General features: G+C 35.5%; 1 protein-coding gene across 1 annotated transcript in view; it reads right to left on the bottom strand.

Annotated features, from left to right (window-relative positions):
- The window catches only part of LOC108672144 (gamma-aminobutyric acid receptor subunit theta), a gene marked incomplete at its 3' end in the record, with an annotated part of 61,045 nt that overhangs the window by 34,827 nt on the left and 324 nt on the right, over positions 1 to 25,894 (bottom strand). Inside the window, 1 exon segment of the mRNA XM_047884964.1 lies at positions 25,124 to 25,299. Coding sequence (XP_047740920.1) covers positions 25,124 to 25,299 — 176 coding nt within the window.

Raw genomic sequence — 25,894 nt, 5'->3', positions numbered from 1 at the left:
CTGATTTATCAGTGATATGAGCATCAAGCATTGTTTACTGTTTCATGATTTTCTATCTCATAATGCACAGCCTGAAAACTATGTTCTGTGTCATTGAATCCGGTTAAACTCTCATAAATTATCTTGATATTGTCAATTATTGTCAGTTTTGCCCCACTTAATTATAACGTGCGTTTGTTTTTTCTGAGACTGATGTTCTAGCTTACTGCAATACCAAAGTTATTGTGCGAATTAATCCAATTGTCTATGAATTAAGATTCAATTACTATTTTAAATTCACTTGTGTAACGTAACCAGGCAGTTTGTACTGTATAACCCTGAGCGGAACTTTTCCTTGACAAAACATTTTCCTGTTGCCGCCTAGATAGAAATTCTGAATAATCCTAAGCATCTTAAATTGCTCAGTCGTTGCCGACTAACGTTCAGAAGAATTACCCTTAAGACTAATGTAAGTTCTGCCTTCTTACGGTACTCTGTTTTGCAGAGCACGTCATGAGAAGATGGACTCAATATAAGAAGTACAGTAAGACTAAGAAATCTGTATTTCATTCACCGAACCATCTGCGGCCTCTGGCAATGAGACCAGTACACGTATCTAGGATAACAACGAGATAAGCGAAAAAATATGTCATCGTTTTGAAGCAAGTTAATAATATTTAAATATCTATTACAAATCATTGTTTAATATGGATCACAATTATGCCTCTTCATAATTAACGGGCAATGATTATAGTCTTAAAAAACATTCGACAGTTTAAAAATGAAACCATTAATTGCATTAAAATAGTCGATCGAACAAAAGTAATATAATAAAAACAAAATATTAATTGAGTTTATACAAGCAACAATAAAGATAAAGTTCGATAAATCAGAGATCGGAAGTGCGCTGCTCCAGAAACATTATTCACGAAGCGGTTCGCACAATGCCTCCGAAATGCGTTCCACGTACCATAACTTAGAAAGAAATGTGAATGCTGGCAATGGCGGAGGCCAAAGCATCATGTCTTTCTGCCAGCACTGACCACTAAACAAGCCCCTGATGCAGCACCTGGTCTTCATTGGTGATAATTTTCGCTGGATAACACAATAGCTTGATACAGATGCATATATACATGGTCTATGATCCATTGACTTCTATGAATACTTTTTCTGAGCCATTTTGCTTCAATAATTCTAAAGATTCATGGAGGCAGTGAAATGAGTTTCATCTTGAATGTTTGTTGATTTCAGCGTCAGTGATGAAGATTACCCTTTGCATTTTTAAACTCATGGGTAATTAGGAACTAATGTTATCAAGTAAAAAGTATGATATACTCGTATCTAGTATTGACAGATGATATGAGAAATCATAGTTCCATAAAGCCAGATCTCTATTCGAAACTATTAACTCATCCCCCAAAAAAGTTCGAAGATTGTGTTCATTATTCATTTTAGTTTTCGATGGCTTTATTTCTGCAGTATTTTTGAGCTTTGGCATGAACCTGGACGCAAAAAAATTTGCTAATGTTGACGTAACGTTTTTCTTCCCGATCAAAAAATCCTCAACGTTTTCAAAACGCTTTGGCAGGCGAAGACGTTTGCATAAAGTGAATATTTGTCTTATCGAACTAATTTATATCAGTATCAATATAACGAGTATCCTCCAGCAACTTTCTTGATAGGTTCTCATCACCGTTAAATTAGACCAGACAACAGAGAGTCTCCTGATCTCCTAGCCTCGGCTCCAGAAAGACTTCCCTCGAGTGCCACAACTTGTTAACGTTTGCAGAGTCCCGGCTTTTGAACTGCCGTATCGTGAAGGCTTGCATCTAAACTGTTCTCATTGAAGCGTGCATCGCTAAAGCACAGAAGAACGCAAATTGGGCCGTGCAGTTGTAGCTAGAGAAGATTTTAATTGTATAAAGTGTTGGGAGCGTGGATATTTCGTGGAAGTTTTATGATGATCAATTTAACCATAATCATTTGGAAATATAGGGTATTGGAAATATTGCTGCGACAATAATGCAGAAAGACATATGATGTAACACATGGCAATGTTACTTTAAACAAATGCGATGTAAACCATTTTTAAAGAAAATTATCGTTGTAAACGTTGGAATATGAGGTGATGATGTTGAATGCCTTCGGAACAATTAATATCAAACCCTATCTAAGGGGAAAATTTTTTAAAAATTTAATTCATAACACAAAAGCAGAACAAAAAATAGGCAAAATTCTGGAAAAACGAAGTAGCATTTTGGTTAAAGAATGATTGGTCAAGTAAGAACGTACATACATAAAAGAACTATACATGCTCGATATATTGTTGAAAAAGTTGCAGATCTTGGATTCCTGAACTACTCACAATGTTATTTATGGACAGGTTGCTGTCAACACAAAAACATGTGTAAATTTTTTTCGCAATTGAAAATAATTATCTTAGTCTCAGATAAGGAGCAAAACGTATTCGGTACTGAGATATAATATCAGGTTCCAGGTGTTGGTCATCGGAGCCTCGCACATAGTCTCACGTTGCACCTCAGCTTCCCGGTGATATAAACAGAAACTGATTGATGAAAACAATGCTTATATTTGACGACTAATGCAATGACGCTAAAACAATGCCAATATTAATATTTGATCATGTAATTTTCACCGTACAATAATTTTTGAACGTTTGGTTCAAGATGATTGAAATGTAAATTTAGTTCCAACTACAATTTGTTCTCTTAGAAAAAGCGTTGCCATTAAATAGAAGAAGCGCATTTTTAAAATTACTATTTTAAGAGACTTCTTGTAGCCACTCCTCCACACTTCCAGGGCAATCAATTCCAAACTATATGCATCCCAACATGAATTTATATTTAATTCATCATATAATTATTATCCCGGAAATAATCCACTTCAATGAACATCAACTCGAACAACGCAGGTACGATGACAGTCCCGGACCTGAATGTATGCTACAGGGACCTGCATGGGCTGTCAAGACAGCAACGTGAACTTGTCGTCCAAATTATTCCTTGTGGAGTTTGGTTGTTATATGGCATACGATCTAGAGCAATGACGGTACTAGAAAAAGTAATTTTCAGTAAACTTATAAAGTACGTTGACAAAGTGCATTATTTTCAACATTCACTTGAGTTCGAAAACTATCATGCCGAAGAAAGACAGGAAAATTAGTAGCCATTTCTGTTGAAATTCAGTTATATATTGTTAATGTGGTCAAGCAGAATTCTGGTCCCGAAAGATGTAAAGTATAATAATAATTATGCCTGTTGTCTCCATAAACTAACTGTATAAATATATATGCTGTGATAGTGGCTGCGTTTTTTGGAAACAAAAATTAAGGGCAAGGTCTAAATTTGAATCTAAAATTGAATGATTTTAGCACATCTACAACATAGAAGTGTCGGTGCAATCTATCGAAGAATTTAACTGTCACAGTATTTCTAATTCACTATTTGAATATTGTATTGAAACTTTTATTGATGAAAATTCTCAAAAAAACAAGGCAGCACTCAATTGCAATTTAAAACTGAGATTTTTGGATTTCTCGAACAACCGCTGTTGTGGTAACACCTATAGATGCTCGCCCCTGTTTGTTCGTTGTATTGTTTTGGAATCCTTGTGCTTTACTTTGGCCTCCTGCATTCACCTTCGCAATCAAGGAAGTTAAGAACTGAACTCTCAGAATAGAAAATAGTACGTCGCACCGAACGACTTTTATTCTCCCACAAGTCCCATTAATATAGGTGTTACATATAGGGCTCTGTTCCAGGGCCTCATTTCTTCAATATTAACGTAAACTGCAAGTTTTTGACGATGACGCCGTGTTTTATGACGCGAGAAATTTACATGATGAAGCCCGTGATGGTGTATCGGAGCTGTCGGTGAATTTGTCAAGATGGCTCTTACAAAACAAGCTATTGGTGCACACAAATAAGACTAAGTTTATGCTTTTTACTCCCAGACCTGTTTCCATGTAACATAACATCACCTACAATGGTACAGTTTCAGATTGTGTTTAATTGGCTTTTTGATTTCAGATTGGGTTTAATGTCTTGGGTTGAATCCTCGGTAACAAGATTTCCTTCAAAAAAACACACCAACAACGTTTGTCAGGGGCTGAATAAAGCCCTCGGGGCTTTGCATGCCTTATCAAGTGTCTTACATTTTACCCCATTAAGAAGGCTTTTATACTCATTGTTATTTTCAAAACTGTCAAGCTCGCTAGTAATCTGAGGTGGTGTACCTTTTCATGCAAAGAAACAGGTTATCACGTTAATTAATATGTCATTGCGAACAGTGCTAAGGGTTAGGTATAATGGCTTAATGCCGCAACAATATTCCGTTGCATTATACGTACGAACGAATTATATAGACAGACTAAAATAGTAAAACTTCACGATATATACAAATTTCAGCTTATAAAATTCAGGAATAAGGCACATTTCCACGATGAACGTCCTTTTGAATCGGTTTTCGCCCCTCTTGTCCCTCGTTTTCCCATAATACGCTTCAACTTGACGCCGGTTCGTTTACAGATGGAAAAAAGAGGTGCAGTTTTCAATTTTATAAAAATTTTTTATTAATTGCTTGATAATCTCGAGGCGGATAGTTCCAAATTCATCTTAGAGTCTAAATTTGAAATTAAAGTTTAAATAATTGCAATTCTGTTACCACGTATTGGTCCCCAATATATCCCATATTGTCCTTAGTAGTGTAATTTTTAATCAGTACAATATTGATATTGCCCCTGTTATGCTTAGGATGTTATTCATTTCTTGAGAGTATTGTTTAATGTGGATGTTTTTATTTTACTGGGTAACTTACTGTTTTCCTATCATTATCACATTGTCATTTAATAGAGTTGTATACCACCTTTCGCCTGAGAGGCTTCTTAGCTTCACATGGGTATTGACAGGGAAGCTTATGTAATTCCTATTGCTTTTATTTTTATATTATGCTGTATTGTGTACTTCTGTGTGATTAAAGAATAAATCACATTCGCTTCTGTTACGCATGATAGTGCGTGTTGCTCTACGAGGCGTCATTAATTTATATATTAAAGTCACACGCGCTTCATGGCAGCAGCTATTAAGCTGCCGCTAGAAGCTCTGCTTTTACTATGTTTCAGATCCCCCAAGGTGCGACACTTAATTTAGGTGGTGCAGCGACACAGTTAGATTTTTGAAGTTAAACGTTTCATTTGTTTGGGCTTCACCAGTTATTGTTGTCCATTGAGTCCTGCAAGATTACACTGAGTTCATAAGCCGACGAGGGTCTAGTCACAAATATTGTGAGGGCATATCTCGTGACGAGTCTATAGAATTATATCGTGTTCTCGTACATTGCAGGTTGTCGGGTAAGCTTTGGTAAACAACGTCTGTAAAATGTTTGGATTGAAGCGCAATTTCGCACTTCTAATGTTCCATTGGAATTTCAATTCATTTATAATTTTGATTTAATTAATAATTTAATTCCTTAATTAATTTCGATTATTACATTTTAATTTTACGATTTGCGAAATTATTTTGCTGTAACTTGAAGCTCATACAATTCATTTTGAGGAGATGATAGTGATTTTACTTGATATAAAACATAAGCACGAGTTGAAAAAAATGATGATTTTAACCTCTATTGAACATCAATAGAAACTAACGATCTTAATAATATTTATGGCAAGAAATCTGAACTAAAATCCTAACTTGCGCTTTCTGACCCTCACGATCGCAGAAAAGTGAAAAATATTTCACTTATCACACATAAAAACACATAAAACACATAAAAAGCACGGACATGCAAATAACTCCGTTTCATCTCATGTTGTACGAGTATTTACAGTAATATGAAATGTTTCACTTATGCTCATGAAAAAATGCATGTTTTCGAACTAAGAAATAATTATTAGCGCGCTTAATCTACTGCAAAAATGTTCATTGCGATTGATCTAAATTTTCGGTTGCAATTTCAGAGTTCTTAGGTGGTCAACTGCGCCTGAATCTGTCATAGCAATTTAAAGCACTCCTGAACTTTGAGACGCTTATCGTGAAAAAAAGTTATTAGTTCCCTCTTTATAAATTGTTTCGGTGATGAGCTTAGTAAAGAGACGTTTAATTGAGAACTTTTGGGGCCTTGTACAGGAAGGCTAAGGTTATATTATAATTATTTATCGAATTTTCATGCTGTCTTCATTTACATTGAAGTACATTTTTCTGTCAACTGAGACTTTAACTCTGTCAAATTTCTTTATTTTTTTATTTAATAGTTTGAATATAAATGCCTAGAGCAATACTTTTAAAGAATTGGTTTTCCATTAACAACAACGCCGCTTCGATTTTACGATAGAGACACTCCCGACAAATATATTTTGTTCATTGTTAATCATCTTTGCAAATAAGGTGCGTTTGACTATTCTGTGCGTTTTTCCCTCCCATCTCCGAAATTATGTTATATAATACCATTACAGTTAGCAGTTACTTAGTTTTTATGATTTAATTTGCAATGATATTGTGGGGTTAATTTTGCTATACACTCTGCCGGGATTTTTTCGAGAGAGGCGTACGGCTCCTGCAGACTGTGTTCGATATTGGTCAACGTGTACACGAAAAATGAACTTGTAGAGAGGAGATAGGAAAGAACGACAATGCTCTGAAAAACTTCTCAGTCCGGAGAAAGATTTCGTCTTGGTCTTGAAAGATTCCATAAACTGGAAAAATAGTTTAGAAGCAATTATTAGATTAGGTTTGAGCAAGAGTACCTTTGGGAAAGCATCGCAAACAGTTCAATTATCTCAAACCTTTTACCACTTTTATAAAAAGACTAATACATTTCTGGGATTCCCAATTCTGTGATAACAGCAAAAATAATTGACAGATCGGTTCCAACCCCACGAAGGCAGCAGATTGACTCCGTGATGAAGTGCAAAAGCAAGTTATGGTCCTCGAAATTGATTCAAAAGATTTACGGGCAGCAGAAGCAGGGTTGCCTTGATTGCAAATCTAACTGCCAGCGTTGCCGGCAAGAAGAATCGCAATAAAAGTCGTGCGATTATTGAGAATGTACGAGCAGCCGCGCAGAAACAACATGAGGCAAAGGCTCCGGGGGTCAGGGGGCATAGACTCTGAACGAGATCAAATAATTTTGACTTTTCAAAGAGAAGATTCAAAGCAAAGTATCAATCCTTTTATGGAATCTGGTGAAATCACAAACAACTTCCATTGCTGTTCTAGCATTTTCAATGGAAATGAGCGATAAAAGGTTTGGACTTCATAGACTGTATACACTTAACATCCAAAAATGTTATTAGGAACAGCATGCCGCAGAAGCGGTGATCAGGAACAGCATGCTGCAGTAGAGGTGATCAGGAACAGCATGCCGCAGTAGAGGTGATCAGGAACAGCATGCTTGAAATGGAACTAATTTTAGAGTTGATCGCTAATCATATCCGAATTAGTGACATATAACGCAAAAAACGGCATTTTTAAATTCAATACTGCTAATGGTTCAATTTTCAGTCGACATTTGAAGGCTTGAAATAAAAGTTGTTCTACAAGAAATTCAGCATTCTGTGCATACAAATATTCCATATAATTTTAAGCTCCACAAATTTTTGGCCCAAAAAGCTCTCTCAAACGTTAAATTTTATGGGAATGAAATAATGAAAGGTTGTGCAAGTATTGAGAAAAAATTCTCAATTTTAGCAAACGAAGTTATTATGGCAACATGGGGCAGCGCGCCCCCCCTCTTTTTAAACTAAATTTTTGATGAAGTTTTAATTGATACGAGGTTGTTCTTTGTTTCGTTTAAAGGTACAACTAATGAGGAATGTATGATGTAAATTAGACGCCTATATGTTTATTTAATATTTAATGAAACACTATTTTGTAAAAAGTGTCAAAATGGGTCCATTGCCCCACCCCTGGGACAATGGGCCCATGGGCTTGGGGCAAGGCGCCTACCCTTGGTCCCTTCACCACAAATGCATATTTTTCGCTTAGAAATGAAAAAACAACACTTTACAGTTAAAAATTCAAGTCGATTTTTAATCTCGATCAATAGTATGGTGATTTCATTATTTGTTTCTATTATTTTTGAAAACGAACTACTTCAGTGATATTTATATTGCCAAAAAATTTGCCCATGAAAAATTTGACCATTTATTTAGAAATTAATATGATTTTTGCAGGCCTAATTTGCTCGCTTGAAATATTTGAATCAATGGGTGAAATATGAAGTCCCTTTAGTTCCTCTGAATATTTTCCCTGTTTTTCCTTTTCCTCAATTCGAGCTATAAGCAAATATTTTTGGTTGTGTAATTTTTAGCTCAATTCGAGCTAAATTTAATAAGAATTTAAAATTCGAATTTTGGCAATTTTTGTCGAAGCAAATCAGCCCCAGAATTGCGGGAAAAAAACAAAACAAATTTTTCCATGATTTTGAATAATCTTGAACTAATCGAAACCAACACAAAATTGGAAAAAAGAATTAGTTGCAGACATCTTGCATTCCTGAACGTTTGAGTGCATTAATCATTTGAAAAAAAAAACACAGGAATCAATCATAAAAAGGCTCAATAAATAACTTTAGGTTTCAATTCAAGCAAATCTATCACTGTCTTCTACGAAATAAGATCATATAATTTTTAATCTAACTCCTTATCACTCTGATGATAACCATAACAGTGCCTGATGCACGTCGTTATATGTTCAAATTCAGGAGCGGGGCAAATCCAGCTTCTAATGAAATTCTATACAAGAATTTCATCAAAATTTGACATCATTGAATATTATTCACACACAACAAATAGCTAAAAGTACTAAATTATTTCGTGAACATCAATTTTACAAACAAGTATATCATATAATGAAAACCATGTATGATTACAACTAATAATCGCTCACCCATTGTGCAGTAGCTGTGATGCCAGGAAGAACACAATCAGTGTTTGGTGGAACCTTCGTCTGGTCCTTTGAACCAGCATCTTTATTTCTCAATTTTCTCCTAGGTGCTAAAATTCACAATAAAGAATTAGTGAATGATAGGTATTCATAGCTGCAGGCGGGTAGAAAGTGCATGAAATTTGGCGGGTAGAAAAAGCATGAAAAATTTAACGTATCATTTATTTTACGAAGTTAATTAAGTAATTTTCTTGCCAATATGAGTATGTATAAGTAAGACGATTATTTTGCAATTCATTCATTGTTTTAATGTTTCAATTCATAAATACTGTTCTTGCATAATGGTTGTTCTCGCAATGATAATGACTTTTCAATTTCAGTTACAATAAATCGTGTAACTCCAGAATACGAGTTCATAACTTGTAATGCAACGCATTAATCGAACTTAAATCTGTTCGTCTTGCATCGAATAACTTAGTTCAAACATCAACACGGAATGCAACACTGTGGTCATATAAATTATATTGTTAAATATTATAATATCATTATAGGTAAAATATTGAATACCACTTTGCGCATATCAGTGCTAGTCTAAGGCCCTAGTACAATGTGTTGAAGACATTTGATGAACTTCCCGATGTGCAATGTAATTAAGAAATGATTTCACTTTCTCTCATCTCGAGTTCGAGGCTAGTTTTTATTTAATATTTATCAAGGATATCAGATTTTTCGAAGAGCTCGAATAAGAATCCTGTTCGATCGAAAACCAAAATTATTGTTTTTTCATTAGTTATTTTTATTCACTCATATTTTTTCTAACTAAGAGTAAATTTTATTATTATTATTATTATACATACGTATATTTCTTGTAATAACTCAATTATAATATTATATGTTATTTAATATTATATTTCATATTATATAAGAAATTAATTGTACAATTTGGTTTTGGAAACTCTCTAAAAAGTGTTTGTGAGTTTGTTAACAAATCTCTGTTATAGGATATAAAAATATCGAACCGAAAAACTTTCAAGCCAAAAAATATGTATCTAAGTCGCACTTATCAAAACACGGAACTCGTATACGGTATGAAATGCAATCATTCTAACACATCGCTTCATTTGATAATTCTTGTATTATTATAGCAGTGTTGTTTTTTAGTTCAACACCTCATACACGAAACACAGAGCTTGGAAGTTAGAAATTGTGTAGTTGCCGGAATTTGATAGTCGAGTTGGTGAGTGACTGCCAGTGTCAAAATGTTTCGAACGTAGTCAACAAACTGAAATTGTTCAGTTGAGATGATAAATAGAAACTTCGAAGTGCGGAGTATTTCGCAGCAAGATTCCATTTCGAAATTATTTCTGTTCTCCAGCTTTTAAACTTTTTTGGCAGTAAAATCAACATTTGTTAGTTATATGAGTACCTAAATTATTTACATCTTTAGTTTTACTAATTGTGGAGATTGTCGCAGACATATATATTTACATTTGCATTGTACATTTTAACATTTGGCTGCAACCAAATTGATTCAATGCTCCAAAATTTTATTCAAATTCCTATTTTCTTAATTATATCAATAAATTCAAATTTCCATATCTCCACATTTCCATATTTTCAAAGTTTAATCGTTGAGCAATAAAATCTAAAGCAACCATGCAAAAATAACGAACGCTTTTAATCGAATAATTCATATTGTTTGTTCATGTTAAAGTTTCAAAACTGTTTCAAAATTTTATAATGATATTAATTTTAATTAAACTAAATGCTTTACATCCTCAAGCTTTATTAGGCCTTGAATAAGTCTTATAACACCGGGATAAAAATGAACGTTTAGTAATATTTCATAATATCAAACCTTGAAAAACTGAACAAATTATTCATTCACACTAAGTTTGTCGCTGTCATAACTTATGTACTGGCATATCGAGAAATTGAGCAATTGAACTTATGCCCAACCCCTTACGTAATTTAACTTGCGCCCAACCCCTTACGTAATTGAGCTTACGCCCAACCGAGACCTTTTATCTGCCACAACACAATTTTTTAAAGATAAAGTAAGCAAGAAAGTAAACCAAAAAATTTCCGTTAATTGCTTGAGCAAACGACGCCATTATATATAGCCTGCGGGAGAGATTGAACTGTGGATTAATTTCAGCTGAAATAAATGTTGTGTTGAATTAACTCATTTTTTAATGCCGGTAAGAACTGTTTTAATTTCATAATATTGATTCAGAGACAACATTTTTTCGTTTGATTCTAAAAGTGTGTTTTAAATATATTACAAAAAATTTATCTTGACTAAAAATCTCCATCATAATTCTAATTTTCGATATATCATTTTCATGCGAAGAAAATGAAATTAGTGACTGAAGTTGGGCAAAGCTGGCCTCCAGCATACGCCCCAAAACCGAACAGGTTCCCATCTGGTGCCGTAAAATACGCAGTTAAATTATAATCTTTGAAATTCTCAGCAAATTGTGGCAAGATTTTCTAAATACATTCGTTCGAAATTGCCAATTGAGAATATAATTTGTAACTTCATAGACGAATAAATGAATTTTAAGACACACGAAAACTTTTGCAATACGTGAGGAGCGATCGTGCTTAGATTTAGACTTTGATATTAAATATAAAACATGAAGTTTATTGTTATTGAAAACTTTGATTGATATAATCTTTGAATCTAGAAGGGAAAAAATTGAGGTAATTATGCACGAAGTTGATTGCAGCATCAAGTTAGCAGCGAAAAATTGTTTTAAGTCGAACACACGAAACGTTAAATGGGTTACATAATATATCCATGGAAATAATATAAACATTCGACTCGCCTTGCAAGCAGGGTTCATTGCTTGCTGTTACTACCCACTATTTCTACATCACTGTCAAACAAAAAAAATTCTCACACCATATTCCATTTAAACTTTTTTTAATTGAACCCCAGGTTTGAGTATGAAACTCGGCCAGGTTTATTTTAATTAGGCATAAATGATTTAATATCGGTAAATATTTAATCGAAACGAACAAACGAGTATCAACCCTAAAAATATTTAGTACAGGACTTAGTCCTGTTAATGCTGAGTTGGAGAAGCATTTATTACACTTTTATCGCTCAGTGTGAGTTTGCTGTGCTCTTGGTTCAATGCAAATATATCTGGATTGGCTTTCCCTCCATCACCAATATATAAACAAAATTGTTTATATTTCTTAGGTTATAATTGTTTATAAATTGAATATCCTCTTTAATGTCCTGAATTTGGTTGTGGAAGAGTTAATCTGTTTATGAACAGAGTTAATCTGTTTATGAACATTAATCTTGTTTTGCCGAAAAATTGTTTGACTTTTTATTTGCACGAGTGCTTGGTGTTTATGATTATAACTTTAATGCACGCTTAAGCACCAAGGATCCGGCAGGCTTATCAAAGTAAGTTTTCCAGAATTAAATGAATGATTTTCATCCGTTTCAACACCGTAGATTTCCATTCCTGATTGGTGATGAAGCAATAAAAACTGCAGTGTTGGTCTAAATAAGGCGATTGCGAGAAATTCAAACCACAAAACATGACTTAATGCATAAATACAGATTCCATGAAATTTCTCAAAAACTTCTTAAAGCATTTGCCAAAGTGTCTTCAACATGACAATTAAGTTATCCGAAAGGCGGTTAACCCCAAACTTTCAAATTTTTTTCAATGCACTAAAAAATGTCAGATGCATTAGACTCATAAATGAAGAGCATACAACTCTTCAAATTACAGTACTGCGGTATTTTTACAATGACAAAAGAATAACAATGCAAAATATTGAATATTTTAATCTGAAAGTCCGGCTAATTGGGTTCGACATAACTCATCGAGTGTTGTTTTCATACTGCAGTTTACCCGCAAAATATTCGGGCAAAAGGAATTAACGGCTGTTTTCGTGATGAAAAAATTCGTTGGCGTGAGCTGAGGCCGTAGCTGAACTGAAAAATGAGTAATGTTGCATTCCACGAATTGATGTTGTACAAAACGACACCTGCAGGCGAAAAATGAACAGTTATATGAGGTAGTAAGACAAAAACAGACTTCACACAGCTAAAATAATTTGAGTTAGGAAATATTAGCAATAAAATTGAAAAGAAACTGAGAAGGACGTTAAATTTTCGTTTTTCAAAAGCAAAAGGTTAAATAAGCGATAAAAATGTTCCTGTTCCGAGCGAAATAAAAGCTGCGAAAAAATTACAACCATTACTGTCTGCTTGTAGCGTATTTTGTTTTAAGCGGTTGAATTCGGCCTGTAACCTAAAATTTAAAATCAGCAAACGATCTGACTTTCTGCAACGTGGAACTTCAAATAATTGCCTTGAACAACTCTGAGCGTCAAAGGCGATTGACACGCTGGTTAGTTTCAACTTGACTTTCGACATGAGGGACTTTGAGGTAAGATGAAATTCTGTCAAGATTCGAGTTCAGGAAGTTTCAACACGTCGACTTGGCAAATACTTCTCTAGGGTGTAAATATGTACGAAGAGCAAGACTGTATTAGTCTGTGCTCGCAAAATGTACATTGGCTATCGTAATTTATGAGATCCGTAATATACCTAATTAATAATTGCGAGATTGAGTGCAGATATATTGGATAGGTAGAACTGAAAAATCCTTGCTACCGCAACAGCTAAAGTAGCGTTTGTCATTTTCAAATAAATAAAAACAATATGATAGCGAATAATAAATCCCGTAATATGATATGAGCGACAGAGTTAGTCCATGCGTGCTATTTAAATACAAATCGTTTTAACTTAAGTAATTATAACGATAATTTTAGTTGATTAAAATCCACATCAGAAACAATTAAATAGATGATAAATTGCGTAATGTATTATATAAGTGATACCATGTAACTGTGCATTAATTATTAGTTTTGACTACACTTGGCAGCGAGCTTATTAATATTAATTAGGCGAGCTATTTATATAATAATTATTAATACACTTTGCAGCGAGCTTATTTTTTAAAAAAATTATCGTGTGCGGTAAATTTTTTCTCCTATACAACAGAATTGCGGAATCGGCAACTATTCGCCCATTCCTGACTTCCTAGATAAATGTTATAATAAATTATCTCGCTGTGTTTTAATAGTCAGTTATAACAAAATTTTCTCTGCTGAATAAATATTATTTCGTACATTCTCTCACGACAATCAGTTATAAATCAATGACAATCAAAATATTAGTGAGGCAATTCACATAATGAGATACAACCAGAAATATTCACACGTTTATGACATTTTACAATCACCCTAATTACAACAAATATTGAGTCACACTTTTTAAATGTATATCAAAGTAGGAGCATGGATTCTGCCTCGTAAAAATGCATTAATAAGAAGGCAGAATATGGCTTTCTAGAGGTCTTGGATTAAACGTTATCTTATTGTTAGGTATTAGGCTTTTATTTATTAAATGTGTTGTAATTAGTGTTATAATGTTGGAATTATAGAATTGTAAGAATGGCTTAGCGGGTATTGAAACTGTGCTGAGAAATTGCGGATAGGTGAAGATAGCATTAGGAACGTGGTATTGCATGAAAGCAGCATCTTGTGTCTCGTAAAGCTGGTCCCAGTAAGACTGAAGGCTAGTAGATGCCCATATATTGTACTAGAGAGCTCATGTGTGAAGAAAACTTTTAATCTAATGAGATATCTTTTACAATAAAGTATTATAAGGCGACCGTGATTTGATGAACATTGAACCTGCCACTATACCCGCGACAGCTTCATGGCACAGTTCCGCGGCAGATGGCATGCAGCGTTGCTCATCCCGTGCGAGTAGGCTACACTGAACATGGGTCCCTTTAATTGTCTTATATGATGAATTAATGTTCAGTGTTGTGCCGTACATCCATGCAGTGATATTCTTCTTTATGGCTACATTCTGCATGTTTTACTAAATTTTATTGTCTACTACGTTCTCGTGTCTCGCATGCTATTCATCACTGTACAGCTGTTAATATTTCTCTGATGTAAAAAGTGTGTTTATTAGTTATCATTTCTCTGATACCATCTCTAAATAATTCCATATTACACCATCTTCATAATCATTACATCTACAACAATCGAAGCTGTATCATATCTACAGTAATATCTTTTACTCCGCATGAATTCGTCCAGATAAATTACTAAATCTAGTGTAGCAGAACATGTATAAAAGTGTATTACGCTTTGCAAGCAGGTTTGCAAAACGTACAGCCTTGAACCATTTATTAAATTGCGAGCGTTTTACAAGTAGATTTGTATTTCACAACCAACTCTGGGTTCACATTCCTTAGGCCCTCGTGAGGCTTTACTACCGTAAGGAAATTTGGTGCGACTGCCGTAATAAAATTGAGCGCAGTCGTCCGGAGAATATGAGCTTCCTGAGATTCCCAACACATTCCTCATGCAGCAACCTTCTTAGACTGGCAGCTGTAAAGAATTAGTGAAATTTACATGCAATTGAGACGTAAATTTTTGAGTGTGGTAGTAGCGACCTGGCCGAAAATCTCCAAGTTAGGAACGCTAGAGTCTAAAATTAATTAATTAACTAATTAAGTCAGGAAAACTTCAGCCAATGAATCTCAACAAAAAATTGTAAGCTAACAGCAAGGCATATAATTTGTTGTCACAGTAGTGAATGAAGCTGTAGTGACTCGCATCAAATGTCATATTGAATGAACTTTCTATTAGAGGCACATCCAACACAGGCTGTTGAAAAATTAAGCAGGCTGATGTCAAAACCTTTTTTTATTTGTTAATACCATTGTGCTAGCTTGATTAAAAGTCATGAGGCGTTAATATTGATTCCTTTACAATGATTTCTTTTCAATATATGAACATTGATTTCATATGAGTGGTTTTTGGTGAGCAAGGAATAAACAACAACGACCCAAGAGTATAACCGTGTTTATTTTGGATATTGTACCCTCTTGCTGCTCATTGCATCATTTCTTCCATGCAATTGTTTTCATTCAGTTCATTTGAGCTTCTTCATATACAAGTTTAAGGTCGATAAGTGAACTCTCAAACCTAATTCCGGTCAAAAGAATCAATCTGATCTCCAACTTTTATCGCAAACTAATTGTTTTGGGGCAATACAAGTTCCAAGTAAAGCTTCCACAGCTCTAATTGATATTCTTCACGAGCTGGTCATTTCTCAATTTAGGTACGAATATCATTATAACAACGCATGCCGGTTTAATAGTGTATAGGGCATCAGAAAAAAACGGGTCGTAAGATTTCAAATTTAGTCAAGTTTTGAAGTGGTTTTACTGAAAACATTGAATTTTAAACGCAGTTAGTGGATATGACTTGCATGGCTTATTGGTGAATCAGCAAATCTCGTAAGATCACGTACATGGTTCATGAGACGTTGTTCAGTAATCAAAAAACCGATGCTACCTTTACCGAAACAATGCGGTCTGGTTATTGTCATGCATTTTCGGTTTCTCTTTAGCGATGATAGTTTCACGACGATTCTCCTACATAATTTTACATTATTTATCGAAATAACCGGTATTCATAATAAAAAACACACATTTTATTCGCACAGTAAATTAATTTTATTCGGCTTTTTACTGCACTGGAATCGAACTGAAATAGTTCATACGACGAACAGTATTTATTGATTGAGGCAAAGTCACGCGCATATTTCTGCACGGATAAATCTCTTGTCATTTCGAAGTACATGGAGTTCCTTCGTTACAGTCAATATTGAGACTGGTATTGAGACGGCGTCTCATGGGGCACATGAGGCCGCGCTGAGGGAATCGTAGTGAACGAAAAAATAGAAGCAATTTTCCCGTGTCAAAACAGAGTAATACTATAACGGAAAGCAAAGATTCGATATCCTTTCCTTTCTAACATTGAGCGAAAACTGTAATAAAATGACGTGACGATCGACAATACAATTTTTTTCTAGGGAATAGAAAGTCTATCTTAGACTTATCGACACGAGCTATAGGAAATAATAGCTGCGAAGCCAATAGAACTCAGCTATTTGTCCAAAGATTTTTCATTTACTATTTTCATTTAGTTGTTCTCGACGCAGCAGTATCAACCATCAAAAAGTTTTATTTTTCCATCACAGAAGTAAGATTCATTGTTATATGAAGAAAACATAAGTCTATAATGAAAATAATGGGCAGATTTTGTGTTCACGACCTCTTGGAGAGGTTGCCATAAACACCGAGAGACAGAGAGCAGTCAATGCACTTTAAACGCTATTAAGGATCAAGATAAAAAGTTCAGTCAACCTTTTTCAGAGTGAACAGAGAAAAATTTACATAGAAACCATCAATTGTACGAATTTTTTCATTTCTCTTTTAACACTTCAGTGCAAATTAGCGAGTAATTTCGTCTCTATACTCCGGATAAATGTGAACGATAATGATGGCAACAGACGATAAATATTTTTCATTTGCGCTCTCAAAATAAAGTAGTGCTCGGAAACAAAGACTTGCGTTTTTATCGTCTTGGTTGCCTACTTGCCTTGGATACAAAAATGTAAAAGAACATGCTGCGTTTGTTTGTGTTTAGCCTGTCCCTGCCGAAAGTGCTTTAATTTTAGCCGAGACCTACTAAGAGGCAGAGAAATTACAGCTTCCCCAACTGAACGCCGACAGAGACAGTTTACAGTGGGGGCTGAGATTGTGTGACATGGGACTCTACCACATTTTGAAGGAAAAAATTATTTTAAAATTTAAACTAAACGAATTAAAAAAATTTTTTTCCCAATTGACGGTACCTATTCATTTGCAGTGCTCAATTTGAAAAAAGAGTCGTTGGAGTTCTTCAACTTTGAATGAAACTTTATTTTTTATACATTGTTATAGGAATAAAATTCGACCTCAAAATTGAGTGAAAATTTCTGAATTCGAGGGAAGGGCATGGAAAAAATAGTTAAAGAAATTTTTTTATCTAATTATGAACATTTTACCATTTTATGCAAATGAAAATCCAATTACAATGGAAAATCTAATTACATCCACAATCATTTAGCTTAAATAATTACTTTCCTGTCATCATCCATCTTTTCTTTTGAAGAAACACTTTAGAAAATTCTTCACCTAATGGACGCAAATACTAACTCTTAAAATGAGATCGTTTAAATTCCTCCTGTGATTACGATGAAAGTTATGGAACACTTTTCCGAGAGTTGTTTGAGACCGTAAGAGATAGTCCCCCAACAGAGTGACTTAATTTTCGCTACCGGCAAATTTTACAGTGCATTTTTAATGAATAGTTTAAATAGAATTTAAAATTTATTTGTGCACCTGCGCACAACAAGAAAGGTATAGATAGTTAGCATGCAGAACCCCTCGCATTAAAAGTCCGGGAGCTCTGCTAATTTTCAAATTTTCAAGTTTATCGCACGTCAATGAATCCGAATAAAACTAAAACGAAATGAAATGCAAATGCGATGACTCAGTCGAAGATTAATATTGAGAAATATTCGAACCTCCAACAGCATTGAAGTTCATTACGCATGCAATTCACGCTCGCACTAAAATTTCGTCACTAACCATTTTGATTGTCCGAATTCGCAGAACGTCTCGCCAAGACCGTCCGCATTCCGATAGCGTTTGCGGACGTGCATCTTGCCGGCACGTTAACGGAAGAGAGACATCGTGGAAATAACTTGACTTGGATAAGCTTCTGTGAGGAGTTCATGACAGAAGTGGTACGAAATTCAGCTACGTGTACCGTGGGTGGAACATACACGCACGGATGCACGGAATCCAGCTCTGTGTGTTGGGTAGAAGAAATAACATTAGATGAATCAAGTTATTTTTCTTCTATAGAAAAATTATGAAGTACGGCATTTTTTTCCGGCTAACTGAAAAATGTAGGATTGGAATAAATCATATTCTCATATTCCTTACTCATGGTTTGTACAAGGTCCCCGAAGGATTACTAGAATTTGAAACAAGAACCAACACCAGGGGCCACGGCTATAAACTGAAAAAACCGCGCTGCAACTTCTCCATGCGACAAAAATTCTTCTCGCTTTGAATCACCGACATGTGGAACAGCCTCCCCGATGACATCATTGGCGCTCCAAGTATGAACGCGTTCAAGAACAGACTAGATTAAGTTATGAAAAAATATATGTTCAGATTTGAAATGTCTAGCACCATATCGAACCCGGTGGAAGTCTAGTAGCTACTTCAAACTATCGTCAGTCATGAAAAGATCCGGTCAAATGACACGATTTTAGATTTTCTGTGAACAAGGTACGAAAAGTTCAAGAATCGGCGACAGGCCACATCAGGCCTACACTTCAGCGCCGAGATCACTATGTTATGTGTTAAATCGGCAATCAATACATTTTATAATCGACAACTAATATGGCTTCGGTTTTAAGCAAAGAAAGTTCAAATCACGTTCGCAAGTACCTACTATTATTATTATTATTCGCATTACTCATCTAATAATACGATTCCGAGCGCAAAATTTTTTATTCACTTATATTTTAACACCACATGAATTCAATTTTGGGGACCGAAAAGTAATGTAGAGCCGTCGTATTGAAATAATGTAGAGAAAACAACTTATATTAAACCATATTATGAGCATGGATTCAATTTAGATTTTCGGAGAAAGTTATAAATAAATTTGTTATCAAAAAGTGTCTTTGTAAATATATACAAAGGTTGAGACGATTTTTTTATTCATTGGTGGAGACAATTTAAAAATTTGAGTTTCAATAATTTTTTTACAACGTAGATTCATTCTTAAAATTGAAAAATTATTTTTTTACAACGTAGATTCATTCTTAAAATGGAAAAATACTCTTTTCGTAACGCAAGCAGTTACAATTTTCAAAGTCCAACTTCTTCGTGTTGACTTTCAGTGTGAAAAATTCAGTGCTGATTAGTTTAAATATTAGTTCAGGTGCGATGCTAAAATGGTATCCAAAATAGTAGTTTATATTATGAATTCAAGTAATTAAATTTTATTTTATGCTGAAATCTACAAATTTTCAGCAGTTATACGCATAGCTCAGATGAGCTATTGAATGAATACACCTTAGAACCTCACACAAAATTTACCTTACCTTCACTCATGTTTTTCGTACCGGAACTGTTGTGAAAACATTAGCAGGGTGTGAATAAATATTATGAGTATTTCTAAATACGCTCATGCTAGATAGGCAGTTAGCTTTCAATTAAAAATCCAACTAAAGTAATTAAATTAAAAATTATAAACTATTTTCGAAGCTTGTAGAGAATATTTATTAAGTTATAAGTGATAATCGAAATAATCATGTACGTATTTCAATCCTGCGTTAAGGAGAATTTTTTTCTCATATCCTGATTCATAGTTGAAGATATAACATGAACGATGTTAACGGTAAAACATTATCCACGTGAACATTTATAATTAATATATCTCACGTCGCATTTTCACCGGTTAATAACCTCCTTGCCTACAGGATACGTGTCCGTACGACCTCGTGTTCGACGTTACCGATATTGTTTATTTTAAGTTAATGATAATAATATTGCAGTACCTATTAAAATAATACTTATAATGAATACCTTGTCAGGACAAGGGCAGTTCTAGATCACCGAACAATATCGTTGAGTCGAATAAAAGAGGCCGACTTGCCCTCAGACAAACGACGTCGTATTGTCCCTCGTAATTTTCAACTGAGGGAAAGTATCGGAGCCGCGGCGATCGACATGCTCTCTTCACGAGCTCTCGGCTCGGACTGAACGTTGCGAACTTGCGGATAACTTTTCTATCGAAAGACTGGATGAGCTTCGGTCGTGAATCAATTCCGCCTCTGGTTCTTATTTATTTTCATTCACTAATAAAACTTGCTAATAATTCCCATTTTGGCTCTCAGAACGATGGAAGCATTAATTTTTAATTCTTATGAAAATTCCCCAACATACGACACTACGGAAGGAGTCAAGTGCTCAAAATTGTGATTTGTCTTACGGTTTTATTAAATCAGCTCGTTATCACTATCTCAGCCTTGCACCTCAAGTCAGTATGTGTCATACGCGGCATACGCCATTGTCCACATTCCGAACCATGTGAGTCGTAGGACTCACATGGCCGGAATATTTTGGGCCGGAATATTTTGTATTCTCTGGTGTTATGACCCCTAAATTGTTCACCAGTAAAAATTGGCATTATTAGATGTATAATATTGTATTTTTAAGTAAAAACTTTTTCTTTGTCGATCTAGTTTACAAGTTAAAAGTAAAGGAAACAAACTCTCGTGCAACTCCATTTTCAAAACTTCGTTATCTGCCCCGAAATTGCGGTAACTATGAGCGGCTCGCTCGGAACAGTTTTATTGCTGTGATATGTTTTTAGTAGTATCTTGTTTTAATCAGTGTAATGTTGATTTTGCCTTTGTTAAGTTTATTATTTAGTGACCTACTGTCTGAAGTTTTCATATTAATATGAATTTGTTAACATTGCGTTTTTCCTGTCTTTGTTCCATTATCATTTAATGAAGTCATATACCACCTTTCTCGCCTGTCTCTCCTGTCCTTTCTCGACGTAAATAGAACAGAGATTGGAGCAGGGATGTGCTGGTTCGACCCCAGCTCTGTGCGCCAGTTTCTGGTCAGAATCGGCGAGGAGGCCGGGCTGTTAATAAGCACAACAGAATTGGAGCAGCGAATTGCGTTTTCGAGGCCGCAATAAGTTGTAAATATTCTACGATGTTAAAAAAACTGCGACAGGCCTACGGCCTAATGAACGCTGAAACCGCTATTATTATTATTATTATTATTATTATTTGAATATCGGAGGATTTCACAGTAGGTCTGTTTTGACTCTCGATAAGAAGCTTGTACGAATCTCAAGGTGAAGGAAAGTAGGATGGCTGTCGATTCTCCTTACTTGAAAACTAAGTACACATTATACAGCGGTCAACTCCTAACGCAATTCATGAAGGCCTAAGACGAAGGAACGGTCTGTGCAGGGCTTGTTAGCTGTCGCTCAAAGCAGCGCGATCAGGGAGGCCCACTGCCCCCGCACCCACATCAGCTCTGATTACGATAACTATTAATGGATGTACTTGCAGGGCATACCTTCTGGTGACTCATCAATTCAATACCTTTAGAGCAATGATAGTTACGTCATCGAGGAACCCATAATGAAGGTAAAATTATGGTACGCTGTGAACTGAAATTTTAATTATACTAGGAGAAAACGAACAATGCATTCAATTCTAAACAAGCAACACTCGAAGGTAGGTCGATCAGTTTACAATAATCAAACAGATCAAAACTAGAGACTATAGATGAATTATCAATTGGAAGCATTGTAATATTTTAACGTAATATGTCATGTATCAAGCTTAGTGGGTTGAACTGAATTCAAAATTATTAATGCAAAATTTCCAATGAATTATTCGTAAACTGAAAAAAATTGCTAGCTGATAATCCATTAATCAAAGTTTGATCATCCAACCATTTTGATGACAAATTAGGCGATTCTCTCTGTCAACATCTGGTATGGATCCCTGCTGCCAAATATTTAGAAGAATATATAATGGCCACATATCATTGGTTCACTCACTAATGCTTTCAAGTCTCCTCAAAAATTATGAGCTCTTAAATGTATGCACGAAAAGTTCTTGTTGAAGGATTTTAGAAGCTGAGCTACATATGCTCAAGACACTACACTATTTAATGTCAGATATTCTCTAATCTTAGCTTCTACTTTGACCTTTGATGTCAACATGAGAGTGCCTCTACAGTCAATACCACTTTACTTTGCCACAACAAATATATCGCCGGCGTTCAAAAGAAACAATCGATTTTGTTAGGAAATCTGGGCCACAACTTTCTAGCGCGATCGGAAATGCTTCTTAGTTGTCATGAGGCAATCGAACCTTAAAAACTGTAACTCCGACCAGTATTATACGGTTTCTTTGGACGAGCCCGTGATTTAAGTGGAGTAGCTGCTTAGTGGCGATCGACTTATGTGTCATTAACAGTAGTGTCATTCGAATCTAACTCACTGTCACATTCGCTGTATTGACTGTAACTTGCCTCGCTATTTTCTGCAATCCTTGGCAGTTAACCAACCACCAACGACTGCATCAAAATTCTCATCCACCGACAAAATTACTCCTGGTTTACCTCTCACATCAGCAGCACCAGTACGAGCACAAAGTTGCTACTATTGAGCAACCTCTCTGACAGCGCCACTCCAGTGCCGCTTTCCCGGCTATGTTCATTGTTCACCTCAAGCGCGGCTGAACCGGAAAAGATCGTTACTGGTCTGGGCTCTACGTTGTAACTGGGATTGGACATGCATGGGGGGTTGTTCGTAGTTCGAACTGTCAGGTACGCGCAAAAGTTTTTAATAATGATAAAATTTGCGCCTCTCAGAAAATGGATGATGACTTATTAAGCCTAAGTACGATATGAACTGAAAATTTTTAAAAATTGTAGCTCTGCCCAAGCTTGAATAGAAAGTGGACCAAGATTTTATATTCGAGCGGCACATCGGCCTATCGTGTTCCCATTCCGATTATACCTATTGACGTTAAAAGAAGAGCAACTCTGTCAATCATGGTGAACGAATAGATGCTCATACATTCTATTGATAGTTAGAAACATTTCAGTTGGTCAATTTTATACAATAATTGCGTTGCATTCTCAAAGAGCTGCATCAAAGCCTACAGAACGATTTGATAAAAGCAGTTACGAAAAGCCGCAACGCTTCTTATTCCGAATTGGCAGTGGTTTACCGTCAGAAAAAGGTGAAGTTTTTAAAGGACGCGCAAAAATATATAGCTCTTTAAAACATAAAAAAATTTGAAGAATGTCAATGATTAACAAGTTTTCTCGCAACTTTGCGTAATCACTCAATGGAACACATATGAGAAAGTAAATGAAGCTAGCTTATCATTAATATGATGGGTATAGAAATAAATTTCATTGTCTTCTCCACCAACTCTGAAGGTCTCATTTATATGAGCAATTTACGTGTTCTGCAGACACCTCGTGGTGCAGGGGTTACAATTTCTCCCTTGATGATCTCAAATCTGAAGATGACGTTACTCCACTTGAGGTAAAAGTACTAAGGATATGGAGACTGTGCTTATCATTCAGCAGTGAGTATATTTAACAGGCGATACGCAGAAAAAGCATGCATGCAGGGGTCCAGAGCGAAAGCTTGTTGGCCGATCCGCAGCCCGTTACGCTATTCGAAGTCCCATTTTGATACGCACGCAGTTTTGACACTCAATAATCTAAAAGAAAGTCAATGATTAACAAGATTTCTCGCAACTTTGCGTAATCACTCAATGGAACACAGATGAAAAACTAAATGAAGCCAGCTTATCATTAATGTGATGGGTATAAAAATAAATTTCATTGTCTTTCCCACAAACTCTGAATGTCACAATTATGAGCAATTTACGTGTTCTGCAGACACCTCGGTGTGCGGGGATTACAATTTCTCCCTTGATGATCTCAAATCCGAAGATGACGCGACTCCATTTGAGGTAAAAGTACTAAAGATAAGGGGACTGTGCTTATCAGTCAGCAGTGTGTATATTTAACAGGCGATATGCAGAAAAAGCATGGCGGGGGTCCAGAGCGAAAGCTTGTTGGCCGATCCGCAGCCCGTTACGCTATTCGAAGTCCCATTTTGATACGCACGCAGTTTTGACACTCAATAATCCCGTGCACCCCCGAGTTTTGTAACATAAACTGTATATTGTAATGTAGCAAGGAATATGCAACCCAGAATGTTGCATGTTAGAATGCATATTGTAATGTGGCATCGAGCCACGAGGCAGCTCATGAGTAATAAATATAACGCTGGCACAACTCACTGACACCGTACAATTTAGAATGATCATGTCGGGGTACAAGTTCAGCTGAACACACTCAGATTGTGATCATTTGCGATCTAAATTCATCAGTCACATTGTCAGCTTTGACGTCTTTGCAAATATGGAGCATCTGATTTAGATTTCGCCACTTCACCTGAATCAACGCTGAGCACGGACTCTTATTGCATGGACGTGTGATGAAAAAAATTTGTTATAACTCAAATTGAGGTTCTTCCAGCGAGTAACTTTCCATGACAAAAAATACAAAATTTAAACATGATTGCAACTTCTTTGATTATATTTCATTTTTATTTTATATACTTTTACTTTTTTCAACGGAGTTTAAATTTTCCAAACAAACAGTTAAATCTAAATATATTTAATCGATTAACGCAACATTGACCACCTCATCGACTCGGCCTGTAGCGACTTTAATGATGATGAAAGCCCCCTGGTCAGTGATATGTTCAACAGGCGCTCCCTGAGGCAGGTACGTTGGTCGAGCCAGACGCGCTTGGTGGTAGCGTTACCGATGTCGGTCATGCCGTGGTCGCTCACTATGACGATGTTCACGGGGAAAATCTGTTGTCATTGCAGTCAATACAAATACACAGACTTATCTCATGGGCTACCCCTCGTAATTTTAAACTGTTTTTAAAATGTATTTCGATATTTGCTTAGTGAAAAATTTGTAGGAAAAATTTTTCATTCCTGAAAATGCGTTTTTGGGACCATTACTAAATTAATGCCAAAATTCGTGTTATCTCATATATAAAAAATCGAGAAAAATTTCCTTATTAGTTTATTACGATTGACACTTTAACACAATTCAATCGTCTAACAGGCTAATGTGGTGAGAAAGTCTTACCAAGGTAGAAATTCAAAAAAAAATATTTTTGACAATATTGAAGGCCACGACAAAAGGCGCAAAAATCTTCGTTGTTTCAGGGACCACACAGAGTAACAATCTTTCAATTAGTCAAAAAATAAACAATGAGCTAATAATTAAATGCCATTTTCTCATGCCAGCGATAAAAATCCTGAAACTTCTCTAGTTGAAACACCGAAAATTATATTCTCGCGAGAAGAAAAAATATGACAAGGGCTACAACAGTGGTTCTAGAAACCTAGGACGTCTCGGGCAAATTTACGGCCGGACTCATGGCCGGTCTCAGGA

Source organism: Hyalella azteca, unplaced genomic scaffold, assembly GCF_000764305.2.
Source record: "Hyalella azteca isolate HAZT.00-mixed unplaced genomic scaffold, Hazt_2.0.2 contig16636, whole genome shotgun sequence".
Lineage (NCBI taxonomy): Eukaryota > Metazoa > Arthropoda > Malacostraca > Amphipoda > Hyalellidae > Hyalella > Hyalella azteca.
This window is presented reverse-complemented; position numbering and strand designations above follow the sequence as displayed.